Source organism: Tursiops truncatus, chromosome 17, assembly GCF_011762595.2.
Source record: "Tursiops truncatus isolate mTurTru1 chromosome 17, mTurTru1.mat.Y, whole genome shotgun sequence".
NCBI classification, from domain to species: domain Eukaryota; kingdom Metazoa; phylum Chordata; class Mammalia; order Artiodactyla; family Delphinidae; genus Tursiops; species Tursiops truncatus.
In genome coordinates this window covers 71,242,865-71,262,115 of record NC_047050.1, presented here as the reverse complement: position 1 = coordinate 71,262,115, position 19,251 = coordinate 71,242,865, and the positions used below count along the sequence as shown (strand labels likewise).

Here is a 19,251-nt window from a genome sequence, read left to right as displayed (position 1 = left end):
GGTCCAAGGAAAAAATTCCTTAACGGACCAAGTTCATTCTCCCTCTTGTATGTATGCATGAGTGTGTAAAAGAGAATGTGTGCATGTGTATCTGTGAGTGTGTGTTAGTGATGGGTGAGTGGGTGAGTGTGTGTGATGGGTGAGTGTGCGCTGGGTGAGTGTGTGTGTGTGATGGGTGAGTGTGTGCACACACTTGTTCATCCTGATGGAGGCGGGGACACTGGGCTTACCTGAGCAGGAATTTACGTGGGTCTGCTGAGAGCCGGGTTTTGGTTCTTCCATCATCTTCCCCTTTCACACTTCCAGTAGGAACTCTTCGTTTCTCCTTTTGCTCTCTCCCTTCTCTCCCCTTCCCCTTCCCTCCTTCTTAATTTATTCCTTAATTGCACCTGCTGTATGCCTGGGTGCTGTGCTAGGTGCTGGGAGCACAGAGCAGGCCCAGGCACTGTCCTGCTGGTGCTGCCTCCTGGCTGGTGGGTGGCATTTGGACAAAGAGGCGGTTTCAGTGCAGTGGGGAAGGTGCTTCTCTGGGATTAGGTTTGGGCTGCTAAAGAGGGGGGACACGTGGTCTAGTTGGAGGGTGAAAGGAGGCTTCCCAGGGGAGGTTGGCGTCTAAGTTTAAATCTGTGTTGTCTCTTCTGGGCACTTACCACGAATAAAGTCACTCTGAGTGTGTAGGCATCTTGGACTCGCTGTCCCAGGAGCCTCTGAGCCCCGAGCCCTCTCGTCTGCTCTGGCAGGCAGCCTGGGGGCAGCGGGCTCCGATGGACTCAGGTTTCAGTGCTGGGGCTTTCATGGGATGCTGCGGCTGCGCTGGCGCACCTGCTGCTTTTGTGGGGATTACAAAAAGGTGTCTCCATCCTGGGCTGATGAGTTAGCAGTGGGTGTTCTTTCTGGGTGACCGAGGATAGAGTGCTCAGGGCTGACGCAGGCAGTGCAGGGCGCTCCGCCTGCTGGTGGAGCCTGACCTGGGACAGGGACAGGGATGGGGACAGGCCCCTGCCTGCCCTCTGTGGCCCTCACGCAGGGGTCAGCCTGCACCACAGCCACAGAGGGGCTGCTGGTGGCTTAGGCAAGTGGCTTTTGTTATCTGTTAAAGGGGGATAAGATATTAGCCTTTTTAAAAACGGATTCTGAGACAAATGCATGTTAGTACCTAACGTCTTAGAACCTGGTGTGTGCACGGTGCCCTTCTAGCCCTCCCACCCCCTGTGTATCCATCGGCTGTTCAGGTCGGGAGTTGGGTCACACTGAAGCTTGTGGCTGGGTGAACTATCATCGTTTTCCCGCAGAACTCAGAGTAGAGGTCAAAATGTGCTATTTCTATGCTCCGATATTAACCTAACTGGCGTGGATGTGAGGTTCACGGACTGAGGCAAACAGATCTGGGTTCAAATCCTAGCTTGGCTACTTCTGGGTCTTGGGGCAGACTGATTCATTTTCTTTTTTTTTTTTCCTCAGTTTTTTTTAGAATAATTAATTTTTGGCTGCATTAGGTCTTCGTTGCTGCACGCGGGCTTTCTCTAGTTGCGGCGAGCGGGGCTACTCTTTGTTGCGGTGCACGGGCTTCTCATTGCGGTGGCTTCTCTTGTTGCAGAGCATGGGCTCTAGGTGCGCGGGCTCAGTCGTTGTGGCACGTGGCTCAGTAGTTGTGGCTCACGGGCTCTAGAGCACAGGCTCAGTAGTTGTGGCGCACAGGCTTAGTTGCTCCGCGGCATGTGGGATCTTCCTGGACCAGGGCTGGAACCCACATCCCTTGCCTTGGCAGGCGGATTCTTAACCACTGCGCCACCAGGGAAGCCCTGATTAATTTTCTTAAGCCTCAGTGTCCTCTGTAGAATGGGAAATCCTCAGGGATTTGCTGGGCACTGCACGTGAAGGGCTTAGCATGTGCCTGAGACGTATGTGCCTAGTGATTGTTAATTGTTGCTGTTATTTATGTGGCATTTCCACATGATCGCTGCTAAAACCACAGGGAGCAGTCTTGGGGTGCCCTCTGCCTCCCTGGAGCCTTGCATTATAGGGCAGGCTGCAGCCTGTCCTGTAGAGGGGTGCTGCGTCCCTGAAAACCTAAATGCCCCTAAAAGCCCCACGGTCCCTTGTTTCTGACATCATTCACTGTCCCTCTGTTGCTGCCTGGGCTCCTGGGAGCTAAATGTTGGGGAGGCTGACTGTCAGGGCCTGGCAGTGTTAGTGGTTCAGGATATTCCTAAATTCTCGAGTTGGTGTGGCTGGAGGCTGAGCTGCAAAGTGGGAGTTGGAAGGCTGGCTTTATCCTTGGTCTTAGGCAGAGTGGAATTTATACACCTCTAATTCTATATTGGCTTTCTCGGTGTGTGAGATGTTTTAAAATGAAGAAATCGAGGCAAAAGTGCCTTAATGAACAAGAATGGGTGTACGTCGAGGAATCACACGATCTAACAGCGGACGGACTGGGAAGGTAATAGTGTCTTCAGAGAGACAGTCCAAGTCAGAACACGCACGCCTGTAGCCATAACAATGCGCAGTCACCATATGTCGGTCACCTTCTAAGTGCTGTGCTCAGCATTTCAATGGACTGCTGTTTATCAATGGTGACTGTATAGAATAGAGGCAGTTTTGTGTTTATCTTTCATGTTAGAAACTGAGGCTGGCGGGGATTTGAACTTAGGCCTGCCCAACTCCCAGCTGCTGTTCTCTGCAGTGCACCTCTTGGCTCCACTACCATGTCCAGAACTGACCCGAGGGCCACCAGACTCAGCAGAAAGATCTGGGCGGTGAAGAAGGAACCCAGATCCTGGGTCTGCCAGCTCAGTGGAAGGTCCTGGAAAATGTGCCAAGTCCCTTCAACCTTTGGGTCGGTCCTTCGTTTCTTTTCCTATTGAGGAGTTAGATTTGCTGCATCCATCTCTGAAGGTTTTTATGAGGATAAAATGTGATAATAGCTGGGAAAGTGCCTCACGAACTTGAGTGGTGTACACATAAAGGGCTTATGTTATTAGATTTTTGATAATGTTGAGGTTTCTTTCATGATGCTCATGTCATCTTTTGGGCTGATTCTTTCCGTCCCTTGCTAGGTCAGGTCTTGGCTCTACAAGGATAATTTTCTGCCTGTGAGGAAGTTGTCCCCAGTAGTGGATTTGGGACGGGGTCGAGATGCACCGTGGCTTGCCCCTTTCTTCCTGTTGGAAACTTGGGACCTAGGAAATGCCTTGTTTTCGAAATGCATCTTTTCCTATTAAGCAGCCGATCAACGTGTGTATTTCTGTATTAAGTATCTGCTATGTCTCCAGCTCGGCCCGAGATCCTGTGGGACCTCAGGGTGTATGATGGAAGGTGGGGGGAGAGCAACACAGTCAGGAAATGGTGTGGGTGAGCTTGCACACGTGTGTGCCTTACACACAACTGCGGGGCCAGCCAGGGTCGGCCGAGCTGCCTCACAGAGGAGGTACTGAGATGTGAACTGGGCCTGGAGTTAGGGTTCTGATTGGGGTGCAGGAGGGCGCACAGCACAAGGAAGCAAAAAAGAGGCAGGTGTTCCCTCTGCATATTTAGGGAGGCCTAGAACACTGCCCTGAGTGGTTGAGAGAGAGAGCGAGCACGCATGCACACGTGTGTGTTTCTGTGTGTGCACACGTGCGCACGTGTGTAGGGTGAACTGTGTGATAAAGGGCCTGGAAAGCCAGGTCTCAGAGTCGTGGGGCAAAGTCCTCAAGAACAATGGAAAGTTCTAGAGCAAGAGAGTGGCAGTGAGACAGGGGGTGGAGGCTGAGAGAGACCAGAGCAGAAAGCTGGACTCTGAGATGCCGTGCAGGGGTCTAGGTGAGCGGAGACAGGGTGTACGGGCAGGTGTCTTCAGGACAAAATCCACAGAGTTCAGTGATGCCTGAGTAGAGGAATTCAGGGAACAGGAGCAGGAACTGAAATTTCCTCCATTCAGACGCCATTAAAATGTGTCAATTTAGAGGCGACAGGATTTTCCTCGCCCCGTTTTGCCTTCTCCGCTCTTCTGTACCGTGGGGGTAGTTGACAGCAGCAACTCGTTTTCGGTGCTTAAATGATTCCAAGTGCGTTTATGCATGTTTCATTTTTAGCTAACTAATTGGTCTTGAGGATCTGAATTATGGATGCAGCAAGATGTAAGATTAGTTTTGTCACCATCGTGTTAGAGGTTTTCCAGAGCTTTCAGGGCTGATTTTATGTTTCTTCCTTGACGGCAGATTGCACCCTGCTTGTTGGGGTGCAGCACCACGATTTACGGGGTGCCCACTGGGTGGGACACCAGGTCACATGCTGGGGCATAAAAAGCCATCGGGACGGGACTCAGTCTTCAGGGGGTCCTGCCTGTGGAGAGACACATGCATGACTCTTGGGTCCGGCCGGCCGTGCTGCACTCCCGCTGTGTAGGGAGAGGGGTCGCACCCATGGGCACCGCGGCTGCCGCCTGCTCTGGGCGTCCCCAGGGAGAGGGCGCTGGGTACCCTGCTGCCATGAGTGCCGAATCTGAACCTGAGGGGAAGGGCACGGTTTCTGCAAGACTTTGACGTCTGCCCAGGATTGCTGACGCCAGCCACAAATTTGAGGGTTCCCAGGGCCACCCACGCTTCTGCAGCTAGGTACGAGCTTGAGGCACCCAAAGGACTCCCTCAGGTTGGATAATTTTCTAGAATGACTCACAGAACTCAGGAAAGCACTGTACTTGTGATAACAGTTCTAAACAAAAAGGGTACAGGTCAGAACGAGCCAAAGGGGGAGATGCCTGGGTGAGGTCGGGATGGGGGAGGGGGTTCTAGACAAGGGGCTTTCGGTCCCCCTCCCACACCCGTGGTGTCCTGGACGCCGCTGCCTTCTTCTGGCTACATTACATGACAGGACTCGAGTATTTCCAACCAGGGATGCTCGCCCGAGCCTTTGGTGTCCAGAGATGTTTGGGGCTCGATGACACACTGCTCACGTGGCTGTCCCCCAGTCTCCAGCTTCTCCTGGGGGTCAGACTAAGACCTCTCTTCTCCAGTTCATCCAGAGGTCGGAACTGATCTGACCTGTTGCAGAGCCCCTGAAACAAGTCACAGCGTTAGTCCTGTGGCTAAAGCCCCTGTGCACATGGGCACTGCTGTCAGGCAGGGCCTTCCAGGGGCCTAGAGCTCACCCCCAGTGGCTGAGGGCAGACCTCTCTACGGGTAAAGCCCCTTCTTCACTACACAGCTGCATCCTCAGGACATTTCAGAGGAGGACCTCAGTCTGCGTGGCGGGGTGCGGAGTCTGGCATCAGGGTTGGGACCACGGTCTCCTACAAACTGTTAAGCAACACGTTTCTGCAGCTCAGCGGATGGGACACGAGGTGGGCGTTTTGTAGCCTCTTTGCGAACTCTGCTCCTCTATTAACTGCTGCTTCAGTAAGTTGCTGTTGTAAAGAGTAATAAGGAGGAGAATTTTAATGACTTCGAGGTGAAGAGTTTGTCCTCACTGCACCTCCCTTTCCTCACCTCCCCCTCCAGCCTCCCTTCCGCATTGGCTGGGCCTCCTGTCCACACAGCTGACATTCTCCTTGGTAAAATTTCAGTGTGGCCAGAGGGATCCAAGGGGCTTGTGCCCTTGCTCATTTGTTCTGGTCTCCTCGTTTGCTTTCTTGTTGTTTAGTACTTTTTTCTCCCCTGTTCCTGACCACCCCCATCCTCGTCTCCGACATGTCCGGTGAGATAGAGGGAAGGCAGTGACTGTGTGTTGGGCTGGGCTGCCCTGGCCATGGAAGGCCCTGGTTCGGAGCTCTAGGTCAAGGGGGAGCCATGCTTAGCACTGCAGCTCAGTGGAAACTCTGCTCTGCAGGGAGCTCCCCGTCTCAGCTCCTCCCCCATGCTGGTGCCTGATCCCTCTGAGCTCTTGGGGACCCCACGTCACAGCAGGCTTCTCTGTCCAGAGCCCTCATTGTCATGCTGCTCTTTCCCTGCAGACTTTGCTCAGGAACCTTCCTGCCCTCTTCGCCCGCCCCATGGCTTTCCTGTCTCATTTGGGAGCACAAGTGACCCACTTAAGGGGTCCTCACGGTGGTAGCAGTGGGCACTGTGGCTGACGTTTTCTGGGCAGAACCGTAGCCTTGGGGAGAGCAGGAGGGACCTTGAACGTATCATAATTCCGCAGATGACATTCCCTCAAGATGGTGCTAGAAGCTAGGACCCTTCCTCTGCCCTGATGTTCAGATGCAAAGAGGGCTGCTGACATGCCGTGCCTTAGCCAGACGGGTGGCTCTCCAAAGATGGCATGGCGGCCAGGCTGTGCTGGCCCCCTGCTTGGCCTTCTCTGGGTACCCCTCAAGTCACATCACCTAAGACACACCACTCCACCTTCACACAACGGCACGATGCCCCCTGACCCCACTCACCCATCTTAATTCCCACCTTCCCTTGGAGACAAGTGCCTTAACAATGAATGCTAATTAAGAAGAAATACAAGATGAAAAATGATTTGAAACTTACTCTGAAGCAGCTCTGATCATGACATTTAAATCATTTGGTTTCTAGGAAACTTGAAAAATATTGTCTTTAGTCCTGTAATTGGTGGCTTTAGATTGTAATTATTTTTTCTCTTTTTCATCAGAACAATTTGCATCTAATAATTATGATGCCTTGAAATAGTCTGAATAGTTGTGTAGCTCATTAAGAGCATGAAAAGCCAAGCAGCCTTTGAGAACGCTTTGCAAAGAAGTCCTTAGCAAGTTTCTGAGAACTGGATTTCAGTGGAAATGGTGGGTCATAAGGAGCCTGGTTTGTGAACTGGGGGCTGATGGTCACAACTTAAAATCCTCCCCGGGACTTCCCTGGCGGTCCAGTGGCTAGGACTCCACACTTCCACTGCAGGGGGCATAGGTTTGATCCCTGCTCGGGGAGCTAAGATCCCACAGGCTGCTCGGCCAAAACAAAAACAAAAACAGAAACGTCCTCCCCGCCTTACAGAAGAAGCACGTGCAAAGGTTCTGATAAAGTGATGTTCTTTTTTTTTTTTTTTAAATTAATTTATTTTAGCCGTGTTGGGTCTTCGTTTCTGTGCGAGGGCCTTCTCCAGTTGCGGCGAGCGGGGGCCACTCTTCATCGCAGTGCGCGGGCCTCTCACTGTCGCGGCCTCTCTTGTTGCGGAGCACAGACTCCAGATGCGCAGGCTCAGTAGTTGTGGCTCACGGGCCCAGTTGCTCCGCGGCATGTGGGATCTTCCCAGACCAGGGCTCGAACCCGTGTCCCCCGTGTTGGCAGGCAGATTCTCAACCACTGCGCCACCAGAGAAGCCCTAAAGTGATATTCTTAAGTCACATTATTACAGAATTGATTATATAGTAGCATAGAGGTGCAGAGATATTAGCAGTAAAGATTGTTTGCAGCTGTTCATTTCTGGAACTGCTTCAGACTTTCCTCTTTTAATAAAACGTGGAACCAAACGTATTTCCACACTTGGAAATTGAGTGCATGCCCTGCACTGTCGCCTCCTGTGACTACATGGTGCCCTCTTGCTTCCTTCATAGAGTTTTCGGTCATGAAGAGGAAGAGAGGCAGGCCAAAGGGGTCCACGAAGAAGGCCAGCCCTGAAGAGGAACTGGCGGAAAACAACGTTATTCCCAGCGGGGACAGCCCGCGGGCCCCCGAGGGAGGGGGCAGCCTGACTCCCAGCAGCCTGGAGTGCAGCAAGTGCTGCCGGAAGTTCTCCAACCCACGCCAGCTGCGGAAGCATATCTGCATCATCGTGCTGGACCTGGGCGAGGAGGAGGGAGAGGCCGGTGAGTGCTGCCCGAGGGCCGACCGCGTCACCTTCTGATAACTCACACGGATGTAACTACTCACATCCGTGTTTACGTGTTCACTTGTTACTTGGAAATCGCACATATTTAGACATGTCCCACCTATCTGGAAAGTGCTCATTTTTGCAATGATTACTGACTGTTACTGTACATCATCTTGGAATCGAGTGTATCATCTGGTAGCTGATGCCCCCAGAGCGCAGGTCACGGTGGGTACTTGAGTTAGACGCTTGCGGGGGCGTTGCAGAGAGGGTCAGACAGTCTCTGTGCTCTCGAGCTTATGTTTGGGGTAAGACAATGGGCTTTTAAAATGCAAAGTGTTACAGGATAATAAATCAGGAGTTGAGAAAGTGTTCTGATGGGAATTCCGGACTGAGCCTGGTGTCGCAGTTTGGGTGGCATTTGGAGTAAAGGAGGGAGGGTGTCTCAGTGGATGAGTGGGACCATGTGAACAGAAGAGCAGACACTGGGATGCTCGAGGCCCCAGTGAGTGATCTTGATGGCCTAGATTGTGGCAGGTATTCTTGAAGAAAGTAAAGAATACCAGGTGCTTCCTCCAGGTAAGTACTTAGCAAGGCTTCAGCTCTGAAATAACTTCTAAAAGAGGCCGAAGGACATGTGAGTGTGAGTAGGGAACGTCACCTAGACGGCTTTCTAGGAGGGCCGAAACGGCAAGATTGCACCAGAGAGCTGAGGGCCTCTGCTGTCGTGCTGCTGTTTTTGTTTGATTCTTGCACCATTTTTGAAGTTTTCAAACCACGTCTGAGAATTTAGGAAGTTCTTACTGTGTTTTGTACCACGCTAAGCATGCAGTTCTGGTTACGGATTTGGGCTTTGGACTATGGCTGCCTGGGTTTGAATCATAGCTCTAGTACTTACTAACTTCATTCTGCTTTATTTTCCTCATCTGTAAAATGGGAATAAAAACAGCACTAGCTAATATGATTACTCTGAGGATTCAATGAGACAGGACTTCGTACAGTGCTTAGAACGGTACTTGCCGTTTCAAAAGCACCCCATAAGACTGACATGTGCACACTGCTATACTTAAAATGGATAACCAGCAAGGACCTACTGTGTAGCACAGGGAACTCTGCTCAATGTTACGTGGCAGCCTGGATGGGAGGGGAGTTCGGGGGAGAAAGGATACATGTATATGTATGGTTGAGTCGCTTTGCTGTGAACATGAAACTGTTACAACGTTGTTAATCGGCTGTACTCCAATATAAAATAAAAAGTTAAAAGAGAAACACCCCATAAATGTTAGCTGTTACTGTTACTCATAGCCATATGGACTCAGTGCTGTTGCTGGCCTTCCTGTTTTATAGATAAGAGCATTCAGACACTAAGACATTAAGCAATTTGTCCGGGGTTCTTTAGCTAGAAAGGGATCTTGGCCTTTGAACCCAGACTGTCTGACTCTGAACCCCAATTCTTAAGTCCTAGAAACACCTCCCAACAGTGGAGCAAGACCCTTGGTGTGTAAAATCCTAGCACAGATTGGGTGAATTATTGAGATAAGACATCACCTCATATTTATCAAACATCTAGGTAGGTGGCCAAGGCTCATTGCCAACACCTGTTGCAAGTTGTAGAAAACACAAAATGTTGTTCTTTCCTTTAAACTGCTCTTAAGGTGACCACGTGAGCTCTTACTAGGCTGCAGGGGCTGATGCAAATACTGGACACGGATTCAAACAAGGTAAGGCAGCGGGCTGGCCGCCGTCCCAAGATAGAGCGTGAGTACTCACCGTGTGAGAGACGGGGCAGGAGCACGGTGGTTTCGGAGGAAGCAGCATCTTGCTTCAGAGCCTAATGTCCTTTCGGCAAATACACAGAGTTCTAGCAATAAGGTGGCCGATGGCGGAAGGGTTAGGAGGCCACGGCCCTGCACCTGAGGCGCTCATCTCCAGGGGATTCGTTCCCTCCGGCCCTGCTCATGCAGTTGCTCCCCTCCTCTCTCCACCCACGTCCCCTGCCCTCTGAGTGTGTCGCACGCGCCCACACATGCACCCCGCCCCGGCCCCCGCTCTCTTTTTCTAGCACAAATACTCAATGGTTGTCTCGTTTTAACCAGAGGGGCCAGATCTAGCCATCAGGGCAGCTCTGCGTGTACTGGCCCGAGTCCTTCTGAGAACCCAAGTCTCTGCTCATTCAGGGCTGTCTCGTTGAGAGTCTGTTTTGGTGTTGTGCCTTCACATGGCTGGCTTGTCCTATCAGTCCCCCTCTGAGAGACTCCTGGGCTTTCTGCACCGTTGTGGTTAGAAATCAGGGATATCCTCTTCAGCAGCACCGAACATTCTGGCTGTTGATTCCTCCAGGCCTTAGGCCTAGATCTAACTTGGAGGGCGTGTGAGAAGTTCAGCCCGGTCCGTGGATGTTCCCCCAGGCTGTGCTGCCCTCGGGGGTTTCTTCCCAAAACACACTTCTGCAGTGTCTCCCCTTCACAGGAAAGTGCAGACTCTTCACCTGGGTATTCACGGCCCTCACTGAAAGGATCTTTCATGGAGCTCTGCGGCGTCACTTTTCCACGCCATATAGTATTCCGTTGTTCATGCCAACCATGGTACATTTAGTGAAATTTAGGTTATTTCCATATTTTTTGCTGTTATAAATATTGCTCTAATAAACATTCCCTTATGTATATGTATGCGTTTGTGTATGTGTATATATGTGTATGTGTGGATTATTATTTGTTATTTTTGTGGGATAAATTCCTAAAAGTAGAACTACTGGGCCAGAAAGTGTATTACATATAGCCAAATTGCCCCCTAGAAAGCTCACACCAATTTAGATTCCAAAAGTATCCAAGAGTACCAATTGGATATTATCATTGTTATTTGTTTTCTTTTTTAATACCTGGAATGATATAAAAAATACTAAGAAGAAAGTAAAAATAATCCAAACTTTCACTGCCTAGGTATAAGGTCTATTACACTGTGTAAAAAAAGTGAAGAAAGGTCTTTCTCATTTCTATGTATGTTCATATACATTTTTCAGAAATGAGGTCATATATAATGTTCTGTGATCTTTTTTCACTCAGTAATGGAGCAGATAAATTTTTCATGTCAGTATTTTTTCTTTAACAAGCTGTTTTGTAGCACATTCTATGTTGCAGATACTGTTCTCAGTCTTTTACAACTATTATCAATAGCTCATTTCATTATCATGGCAACATCATAGGCACTATTATCATTCCCATTTTATAGACCAGGAAACTGAGGCACAGAGAAGTTCAGGAGTTTGCTAACATCACACAGCCCGTAAGGGGTGGAGCTGGACTCTGAATGCACATATTCTGGCTGCAGGGTCTGTGCTTTTGATTGCGATGCTCTGCTTTCTGACTGAAAACAGTCAGTAAATGTAGATTTTTGTCATTTTTAAAGGCCACGCAGCATTTCATTGTGTGCATGGGCCATAAGTTTTCCTTCATTGGTCTCCAGTTGATTGACACTGAATATTGTTTTAAATTTTTCTCCCTGATTAAAAACAAACAAACAAACAAAAAACTACTGGGGTGTACAATCGAGCATGCAGTTTTATTTTATTATTACTATATTTGCACTTGTGTCTTTATTATCTTAGGTAAATACCTAGTAATGTAATTCTCGGGTTAATAGGACATCTTTTAGGTTACATATTTTATGAGTCCATGTATATGTAATATTCAGAAGAGATAAATCCATAGAGACAGAAGACTGTTGGTGGTTACCAGGGGCTGGAAGAGAGGGGAGAATGGGGACAAACTGCTTAATGGGTACAGGTTTTATTTTGAATGATAGAAAAGTTTTGGAACTAGATAAAGGTGGTGGTTGCACAACATTATGAATGTTCTAAATGTCCCTGGATTGTTCACTCTAAAATGTTTAATTTTATGTTATGTGAGTTTTATCTGAATAAATCATATGACAACTTTAGTTGATAAAATAACAATAAAACTATTTGAACAAAACAAACAAACAAAAAATAGGGCATCTTGGGCTTCCCTGGTGGCGCAGTGGTTGAGAGTCCGCCTGCCGATGCAGGAGACATGGGTTTGTGCCCCAGTCTGGGAAGATCCCACGTGCCGCGGAGTGGCTGGGCCCGTGAGCCATGGCCGCTGAGCCTGCGCGTCCGGAGCCTGTGCTCCGCAACGGGAGAGGCCACAACAGTGAGAGGCCCGCGTGCCGCAAAAAAAAAAAAAAAAAAAAAAAAAATAGGGCATCTTTTACGTTTTGACACATACGCATGTTGTCAAGCTACCCGGTAGACTGTGTCTATCTGTTATTTTTCCGACTTTGGCTGTGTCCTCATATCCGCCTTTACCCTCTTTATCCTGGGTTGTGTCAGTCTTATCCTGTTAATCTCTAGTGTGAACAATTTTCTTTAATTATTTTAATTTGCCTCTATTTGGTCACTCGTGGACTCTCTTATTGCAGTTATTAGGGGTTTTTGTTTTGTGTGTAATTCAGGGCATTCCTCGCTCACGCCCTTTACTTGTTACACTTTTAGATCACCATATATTCTGAAAATATTTTCCAGTTTTATCATTTTTCTTTTAATTTCATTTGTAGAATTGCTTCCTTTGTCTTTTGCGTTTTACTGTAGTTTTAAATATCAGCATTGTCACTACTGTCAAATATTTCTTTTAAATTTCTTGCCCTTTTTATCATAGATTAGAACACTTACCTATACCCCAAAATAATAAACAACCTTCTATATATTCCTCTGTTATTTGTATGGTTTCATTTTTTATCTATATCTTTGATCCTTCTGGAAATTGTAATTCTGTGAAAGTTGTGAAGTAAGACAGTTATATATATTTGATCAATAACTAAGGGGAAAGGAATGATCTTCATAAGCACAATTTGAGAAAGTAATAAGGGTCTGCTTCCAAGTCTAAGAAACGCTTTAAAAAATAAAGCTTCATATTTTGAAACAATTACTGGAATAATAGGAAGTTGCAAAGATGGTAGAGAAAGGTTTCATGTACCCTTTACCCTCTTCCCCCCAGTGGTGACGTCTTACATAACTACAGCACAATGTCAAGTTCAGGACCTTGACAGTGAGATATTGTGTGCGTCGTTCATCATTCATCACACGTGTAGGTTTGTGTAGCCACTGCGGCAGTTGGGAGACAGGACTGTTCGTCACCACAGATGTCTCCCTTGTATTCCCACTTTATAGTCACCCCACAACCACTGATCGCCAACCCTGTGATTTTGTCATTTCGAGAATGTTACACCAACTGAGTCACACAATATGTGACCTTCTAGGATTGGCTCAGAAAACCCCCTTTTCAAACCAATTTCATAATTTTATAATTGAGGAAGTTGAGGTCCAGAAGTGATGATTATCCAGAGTCACACAGCTCCTCGGACGTAGGGCTGGGTACCATCCCATGTGTCCCCACTCCTACCCTGTGGCTGGCCCAGCTCTACCATGTTTGTGTCTTAAAACCAGTCTCATTTCTACTTCATAGATGTTGATTTTGTTCATTTCAGTATATCTCTCTCAGCTTTTTCTCTAACCTCATGGGAAATGAAAGTTCCATCCTGTATGGTCCTGATGTTTATTTCCTATTCTGTAATTAATTAGGCAATCTCTTCAGCAGTGGCAGACAGGCACAGTCCTTTCTAATACGATTATCAGCTTCCTCCAGTGCTAAGCTGTATAGAAAATGGCCTCGTAGTCCATTGATTTGAATGACCTAAGTGCACTTTAATTTAACAGATACCAAATGGAAAGGTAGAAGCTCTGGGTGTTTTTCCCTTTCTGGCCACTGCTAAAGCTTCTAAAATATGCAGAAATGACCTTATGCCCAGCTGCCTCGTGGCTGACATCGCTGTGATGATTGCTCCACGTTCCTTAGTTTGCCAAGCACAATATTACAATTTGGAAAATTCTTGCATAATTGTTTTAATTCATGCTCTGTAAAGAGCAGTTTAGTGACATTTTAAAGAATTGACCTTGACTCTTTTGCTCGTTAAAACAATTAGAAGAAAACAAAATAAGCTTTCTCCCTACACTGAACCATGGCAAGTTAAAATAATACTTTTTTTTTTTTTTGCTGTATGCGGGCCGCTCACCGTTGTGGCCTCTCCCGTTGCGGAGCACAGGCTCCAGACGCTCAGGCTCAGCAGCCATGGCTCAGGGGCCCAGCCGCTCCGTGGCATGTGGGATCCTCCCGGACCGGGGCACGAACCCGCGTCCCCTGCATCAGCAGGCGGACTCCCAACCACTGCGCCACCAGGGAAGCGCCCTAAAATAATATTTTTGATATATATTAAACATTTATTTATTTATTTACTTACTTACTTTATTTATTTATTTGTGGTACGTGGGCCTCTCACTGTTGTGGCCTCTCCCACTGTGGAGCACAGGCTCCGGATGCGCAGGCTCAGCGACCATGGCTCACGGGCTCAGCTGCTCCGCGGCATGTGGGATCTTCCCGGACCGGGGCACGAACCCATGTCCCCTGCATCGGCTCCCAACCACTGCGCCACCAGGGAAGCCCCCTAAGATAATATTTTGATATATATATTCAACATTTATTTATTTTATTCTGAATTTGAATAATAAAAGAAACCAGGAAAAGAGATTTTTTTTCCCCAATGACATTATGTGGAACAGCTGGTGTTTTTGAAAAACACTGCAGCCTCTACAGAAATCAATACGTCAAGTTTAGAAAAGTGACTTCTGAACCTTTCTAAGCTTGTTATTTCTGGGGTCATTTTATGCTAGGAGAGTTGCAAAAATTTGCTCTTATTTTTGTTAAATCCTCCTTAAAGAAGACAAGGCATTTATTTTTTATTTATTTTTAAATTAATTTTTAAAATAAATTTATTTATTTATTTTTGGCTGCGTTGGGTCATCGTTGCTGCACGTGGGCTTTTCTCTAGTTGCGGCGAGCGGGGGCTACTCTTCGTCGCGGTGCGCGGGCTTCTCACTGTGGTGGTTTCTCTTGTTGCGGGGCACGGGCTCTAGACGCGTGGGCTTCAGTAGTTGTGGCTTGCGGGCTCTAGAGCGCAGGCTCAGTAGTTGTGGCTCACGGGCTTAATTGCTCCGCAGCATGTGGGATCTTCCTGGACCAGGGCTCAAACCCGTGTCCCCTGCATTGGCAGGCGGATTCTTAACCACTGCGCCACCAGCGAAGTCCCCAAGGCATTTATTTTAAGATCTTCTTTAAGATGCACCTATAATCTTCATGAGGATTTTTTACAGCAATATTTCAAGTGTCTTCTACTATATTTGTGTTAGCAAAACCGCTGACTTGATAAGTAGCTTCTGTGATTGAAAACTGTTTTGAGTGAGTCGGGTTTGAAAATTTGCAGGTGGAAAGGTGGAGCAGTGTCAGTCTCTGAGTAGAACACTTTTCTCTGTGGAAAGATACAGAATGATAAATTCTGTTTCCTCTCGCTGCCTTGTGAACCCTTGTTTTATCTCTGTGCTAATGAGGGGAATGCAAAGGGCAGTGGCCTCCAAGCATACATGGTCCTCAGCATGCTTGGAAATGTGGGACTTTGGGACAGTTAGTGTCACCTTTCATGGACCCCCCTCGTCCCACTTTCCTCCTGCCCCACCTGCTTCGTGAGCTTGGGCCCGTCTGTTTAGCCCTTAACTGTCGCGGGTTCTGTCGGTGTGGGCCAGGGTACGCCCTTACAACCAGTCTCCCCCATCGCGGTGGCCACACAGAACCAAGCTTTCCTTCTTGTTCTGCTGCAGATTCTCAGGAGGCTCTGCTCACCCAGGGACCCAGGCAGAGAGAGCAGTCAGCATCCCGAACACAGCTGGTCACCGGGCAGGAGGGGAGGAGAGCCTGAGGGTTTCATGTCAGCCCAGAAGTGACCTCTGTCATTTCTGCCCCTGCAGTTCATTAGCCAGAATTGATCTCCCCCAATGTCAAGGGCCCATGGTGGGGGAGGACTGGAAAGGTTTGGTGGCTGTCACTAGTGGCAACTGCATGGCTCCTACCATTTCCATGGATTTGCCCACAACTGCGGTCTGGGGATCTGCAGATGTCCTCCTTGCCCCGACCATGTCCTGAGCTCAAGGCCTGTGTCTCAGTCTGGGGTCCCACAGGCTCCTTATAAATGTTCCCCTGATCTTCCGTCCTGGTGACTGGCCACCCCGTCCACGTGTCTCATCCAGAAACCTCTTCTTCACCTGTCACATCCGGCCACTTGCCATAGTCAGCTGACTTTTCCTGCTAAATATTCCTCTGATTCTTCTCTGCATCTCTGCTGCCATTCTTGTGGGTCAGGCTCCCACATGGACTCTTGTAACAAGTCTGGTCTGCCCTCCCTCTCTGATCCATGCTAGATGTGCATCAGTGATCTGCAAATATATCCCCAATAAATATTTACTTATTTACTAATAAGTTGCATTTTTACAATTTAATAATCAGGACTTCCCTGGCGGTCCAGTGGTTGAGACTCCATGCTTCCACTGCAGGGGGTGCGGGTTCAATCCCTGGTCGGGCAGCTAAGATTCCACATGCCACGTGGTGTGGCCAAAACTTTAAAAATAATTTAAAAAAATTTAGTAAGTATCGATGGAGTTCTTAATGTGGGTCTATTCTGAGTGTCTTGCAAGTATTAATTTATTTTCTCTTCACAAAAATCCTACCAGATGGTTACTGTTTTTATCCTCATTTCACAAACTGGGAAACTGAGGCAAGCATGCTGTTCAGTGTGACACGGTAGGAAGCGGTGGACCTGGGATGGGAACTCAGGCGTGGTGGCTCGAATACATACACTGCCGTGTGCGTGTGTTATAGGCATTATGAAGCATACGTAAGATATACATTTCAGAAGGAAGAGGTAAGAAAAGTAAAGAGGAATTCTGCTCCTCTCTTCCCAGATTTCAGTGGATGGGCCTAGGCATCCCCTGGATAGGTGCCTTCTGCTTTGGAAACCATGCCTCTCCTTGCCATTAGGGCCATCTTTCTGAAATGCACACCGGTCACATCCCTTCCCTGAAGACAGCCCGCCCTGATGCCCACCGCTGCTCAGAGACAGTCCAAGCTCCTCAGGAACCTTCTAGGTTGTTTATGTATGACCTGGCAGCTGCCGCCCTGTACCCTGATTTCTTACCCCGTCCCATGGTGCCCACCTACGACTCTGTAATGAACATCCAGAGGCCACAGTGCCCTGTGCTCTCTTGGTTTCTCGTGCGTTGTTCATTTTGCTTGGCAGGCCCTGCTTCCCTTTGCCCTCTGAAAAACTACACTTGTCCGCAGCCAGTGCTCGGTAAATATCGTGTGAATGAAAGCATGAATCTTCAGAGAGCAGAAACTAGGACTGTGCAGTGTCTAATGGGGGGAAACTCAGCATGTTTCATCACTTCCATTTGCGTTTCTGTGCGGAGTGGGTCACACGACGCGGGAGAGGTCCCAGGTTCGTGTTGCTGACTGTCTGGCCATTGTACTGGCTTCCACTCAGCTTTTGCCTCTGTAGTTGTTTTCCTTCTTTCCTCCTTCTCCCCTGCTCTTCACATTTCAGGTTTCCGCTGTCATTCTTTTCACCTGTGTTTGAGGGTTGCCTGTGAAAGTTACCTCTCCTTTGCTGGTGCTGTGGAGTCATCTGAGCTAGAGTCTGGAGTCATCCTTGCGTCCTCCTCTGGCTCACTTCCAGCCTGCCGACTCCCCACGATTCTGGAGCCCTCAGTCGGTTTCCTCTCCGGGCGTCCTCCCTGCCCTGGGTCTGGCCTTCTCATCTCTCATATGGACTCTTTGCCTAGCAGACCGGCTGCTCCACTTCTAGACCTGCTCCCCATAAGTTCGCCCTTCACAGAAGGATGTCACGTGCTAAGGTGACACGTCACGTTGTTGCTGAGAGTCCTCCCGTGGCCTCCCCCGCTGCGTGGAGGGGCCTCACCTCTGCCTGCTTTCCGCCCCACGTGCCCCATGGGCTCTTTTGCACAGGCAGCTTTTTCTTCTTGGAAAGCTGCCCTGAACCCTCTAAGCCAGCTCCCTAGCTGTTTCTCATTCTTGAGGCCGGCACGGTGCCCTGGTGCAGGCAGCCCTGCTAAACGTCCGCTGAAGGAAAACACCTGCACGTGACCTTTCTCTCTCCAGTAGCTCCTGACACTTGGAATAAAATTCAGATAAATGAGAATGGGATCCATTGCCAGAGTTGTTTATGGAAGGAAGAGAGTGTGAGATCTGCAGCCATGAGCCCTGACAGGCCCCAGAGACGGGCCCTGGGTGAGCAAACTGTGGGTACGGCTCAGGCCGCTAAGTTTGGCAGAGTTTGTTTACATGCTTCCATAATTCCAGAGGCGAGCTGGTCTAGAGCTTCCTGTAGGTCCACAGAATCCTAGACCCAGGTCAGCGGGAGCGTGATGCTTGTGGGCCCCAGCTGGGCCCCGCAGCGGTGATGGTGCCTCCTCTTACCGTGTGCCCGTCTGTGCCAGCTGCTGTCAGGGTGCTGAGCATCTGTTCTCATCCTCCTGCTGGGTGCTGAGGCAGGGCTGCCGGCTCATCGCTTAGATGAAGATACAGGCTCTGCTAGACGAAGGAAGCTGCCCGACGCCAGCTAGTAATTACGTGAATCCTGGTCCCTTCGACTTCCGAGCTCCAGCTTTTGTCACGTGGATCCAGCCGTCTTTGAGTGCTGGTCCTCTGATTCTCCACCTTGCCCTGGCCCAGAGTCACCTGAATTAAACCTCCAGTCCCTTTGGTGACTACGTGTCCCAATGTGAGACACGTGACATAAGTCAGATGTGGAGCCGGCCCTGTGCTCTCTACTACAGACCTGCTGCGACTCTCAGGTAATCAGAGGGCACTCAGTGCCATTTTTCACGGTGGGGGGCAGGGGCTGGGGGAGAAGAGGAGCTAACTAAATCCCACCCAAGCAGGGCTTTATGGAATATCTTGTCCAGCATCTTGGAGGCCGGCCTCTTGTGCTGCAGCCCCTTTGCGTCGTGCTCTCTGCAGTTCGGGGGCTGCCTGTATCCCGCCTCGAGGGACGTGATGGGAGGGATGGAGCCTGTGACACAGGGGGCCTTTCTCCAAGTGATGGCTCTTCAGACAAGTAGCAGCTACTTATTTCCCCACCCCCCATTTTGAAAAGGAGTCTCTCTCTCACCACTAACAACCCGAGCACTGAGAAATGCTGCAATGAATGGCCCGTGGCCCAGCGGCCTTTAAAGCCGGACTTACTGCTGTGCCTGGAGCTTCCCAGCTGCTGAGGAGCTGTCTGAAGCCAAGGGCTGAGTGAGATCCCTGCAGCGGCCGATCCTCTTCTCTTTTTTCTCCTCCTTCCTGAGCTTGTTGCTGGGCACTAAGCCAGACTTTGGAGATCAAAGCGAGTAAAACGAGTCTCTTCCCTTGAGCAGCTGAGCCTGGGGAGGAGGACCAAGGGGTGAATGGATACAGTACGATGGAGGGGCCAGCCCAATGCAGAGGGGGCAGGGCAGGACCGCGCCCCCGTGGGTGTATCCTGGAGGGCTCCCTGGAGAGAGGGGCCGTGAACTCCATGTCTAAGGCTGACATAGGGGGCGGGGGA

At 49.3% G+C, this 19,251-nt stretch overlaps 1 protein-coding gene across 3 annotated transcripts in view; it reads left to right on the top strand.

The window, feature by feature from the left end:
• Nucleotides 1-19,251, top strand: part of ZFAT (zinc finger and AT-hook domain containing) — a 183,895-nt gene that overhangs the window by 36,873 nt on the left and 127,771 nt on the right. For all 3 annotated transcript variants that reach the window (XR_012327433.1, XM_033842739.2, XM_033842738.2), the window contains exon 3: nucleotides 7,490-7,741. Coding sequence is in view for 2 of the 3 variants with exons in the window: in XM_033842739.2 (XP_033698630.1) it covers nucleotides 7,490-7,741 (252 nt within the window). In the remaining variant the exon portion in view is untranslated. The remainder of the gene's footprint in view (nucleotides 1-7,489; nucleotides 7,742-19,251) is intronic.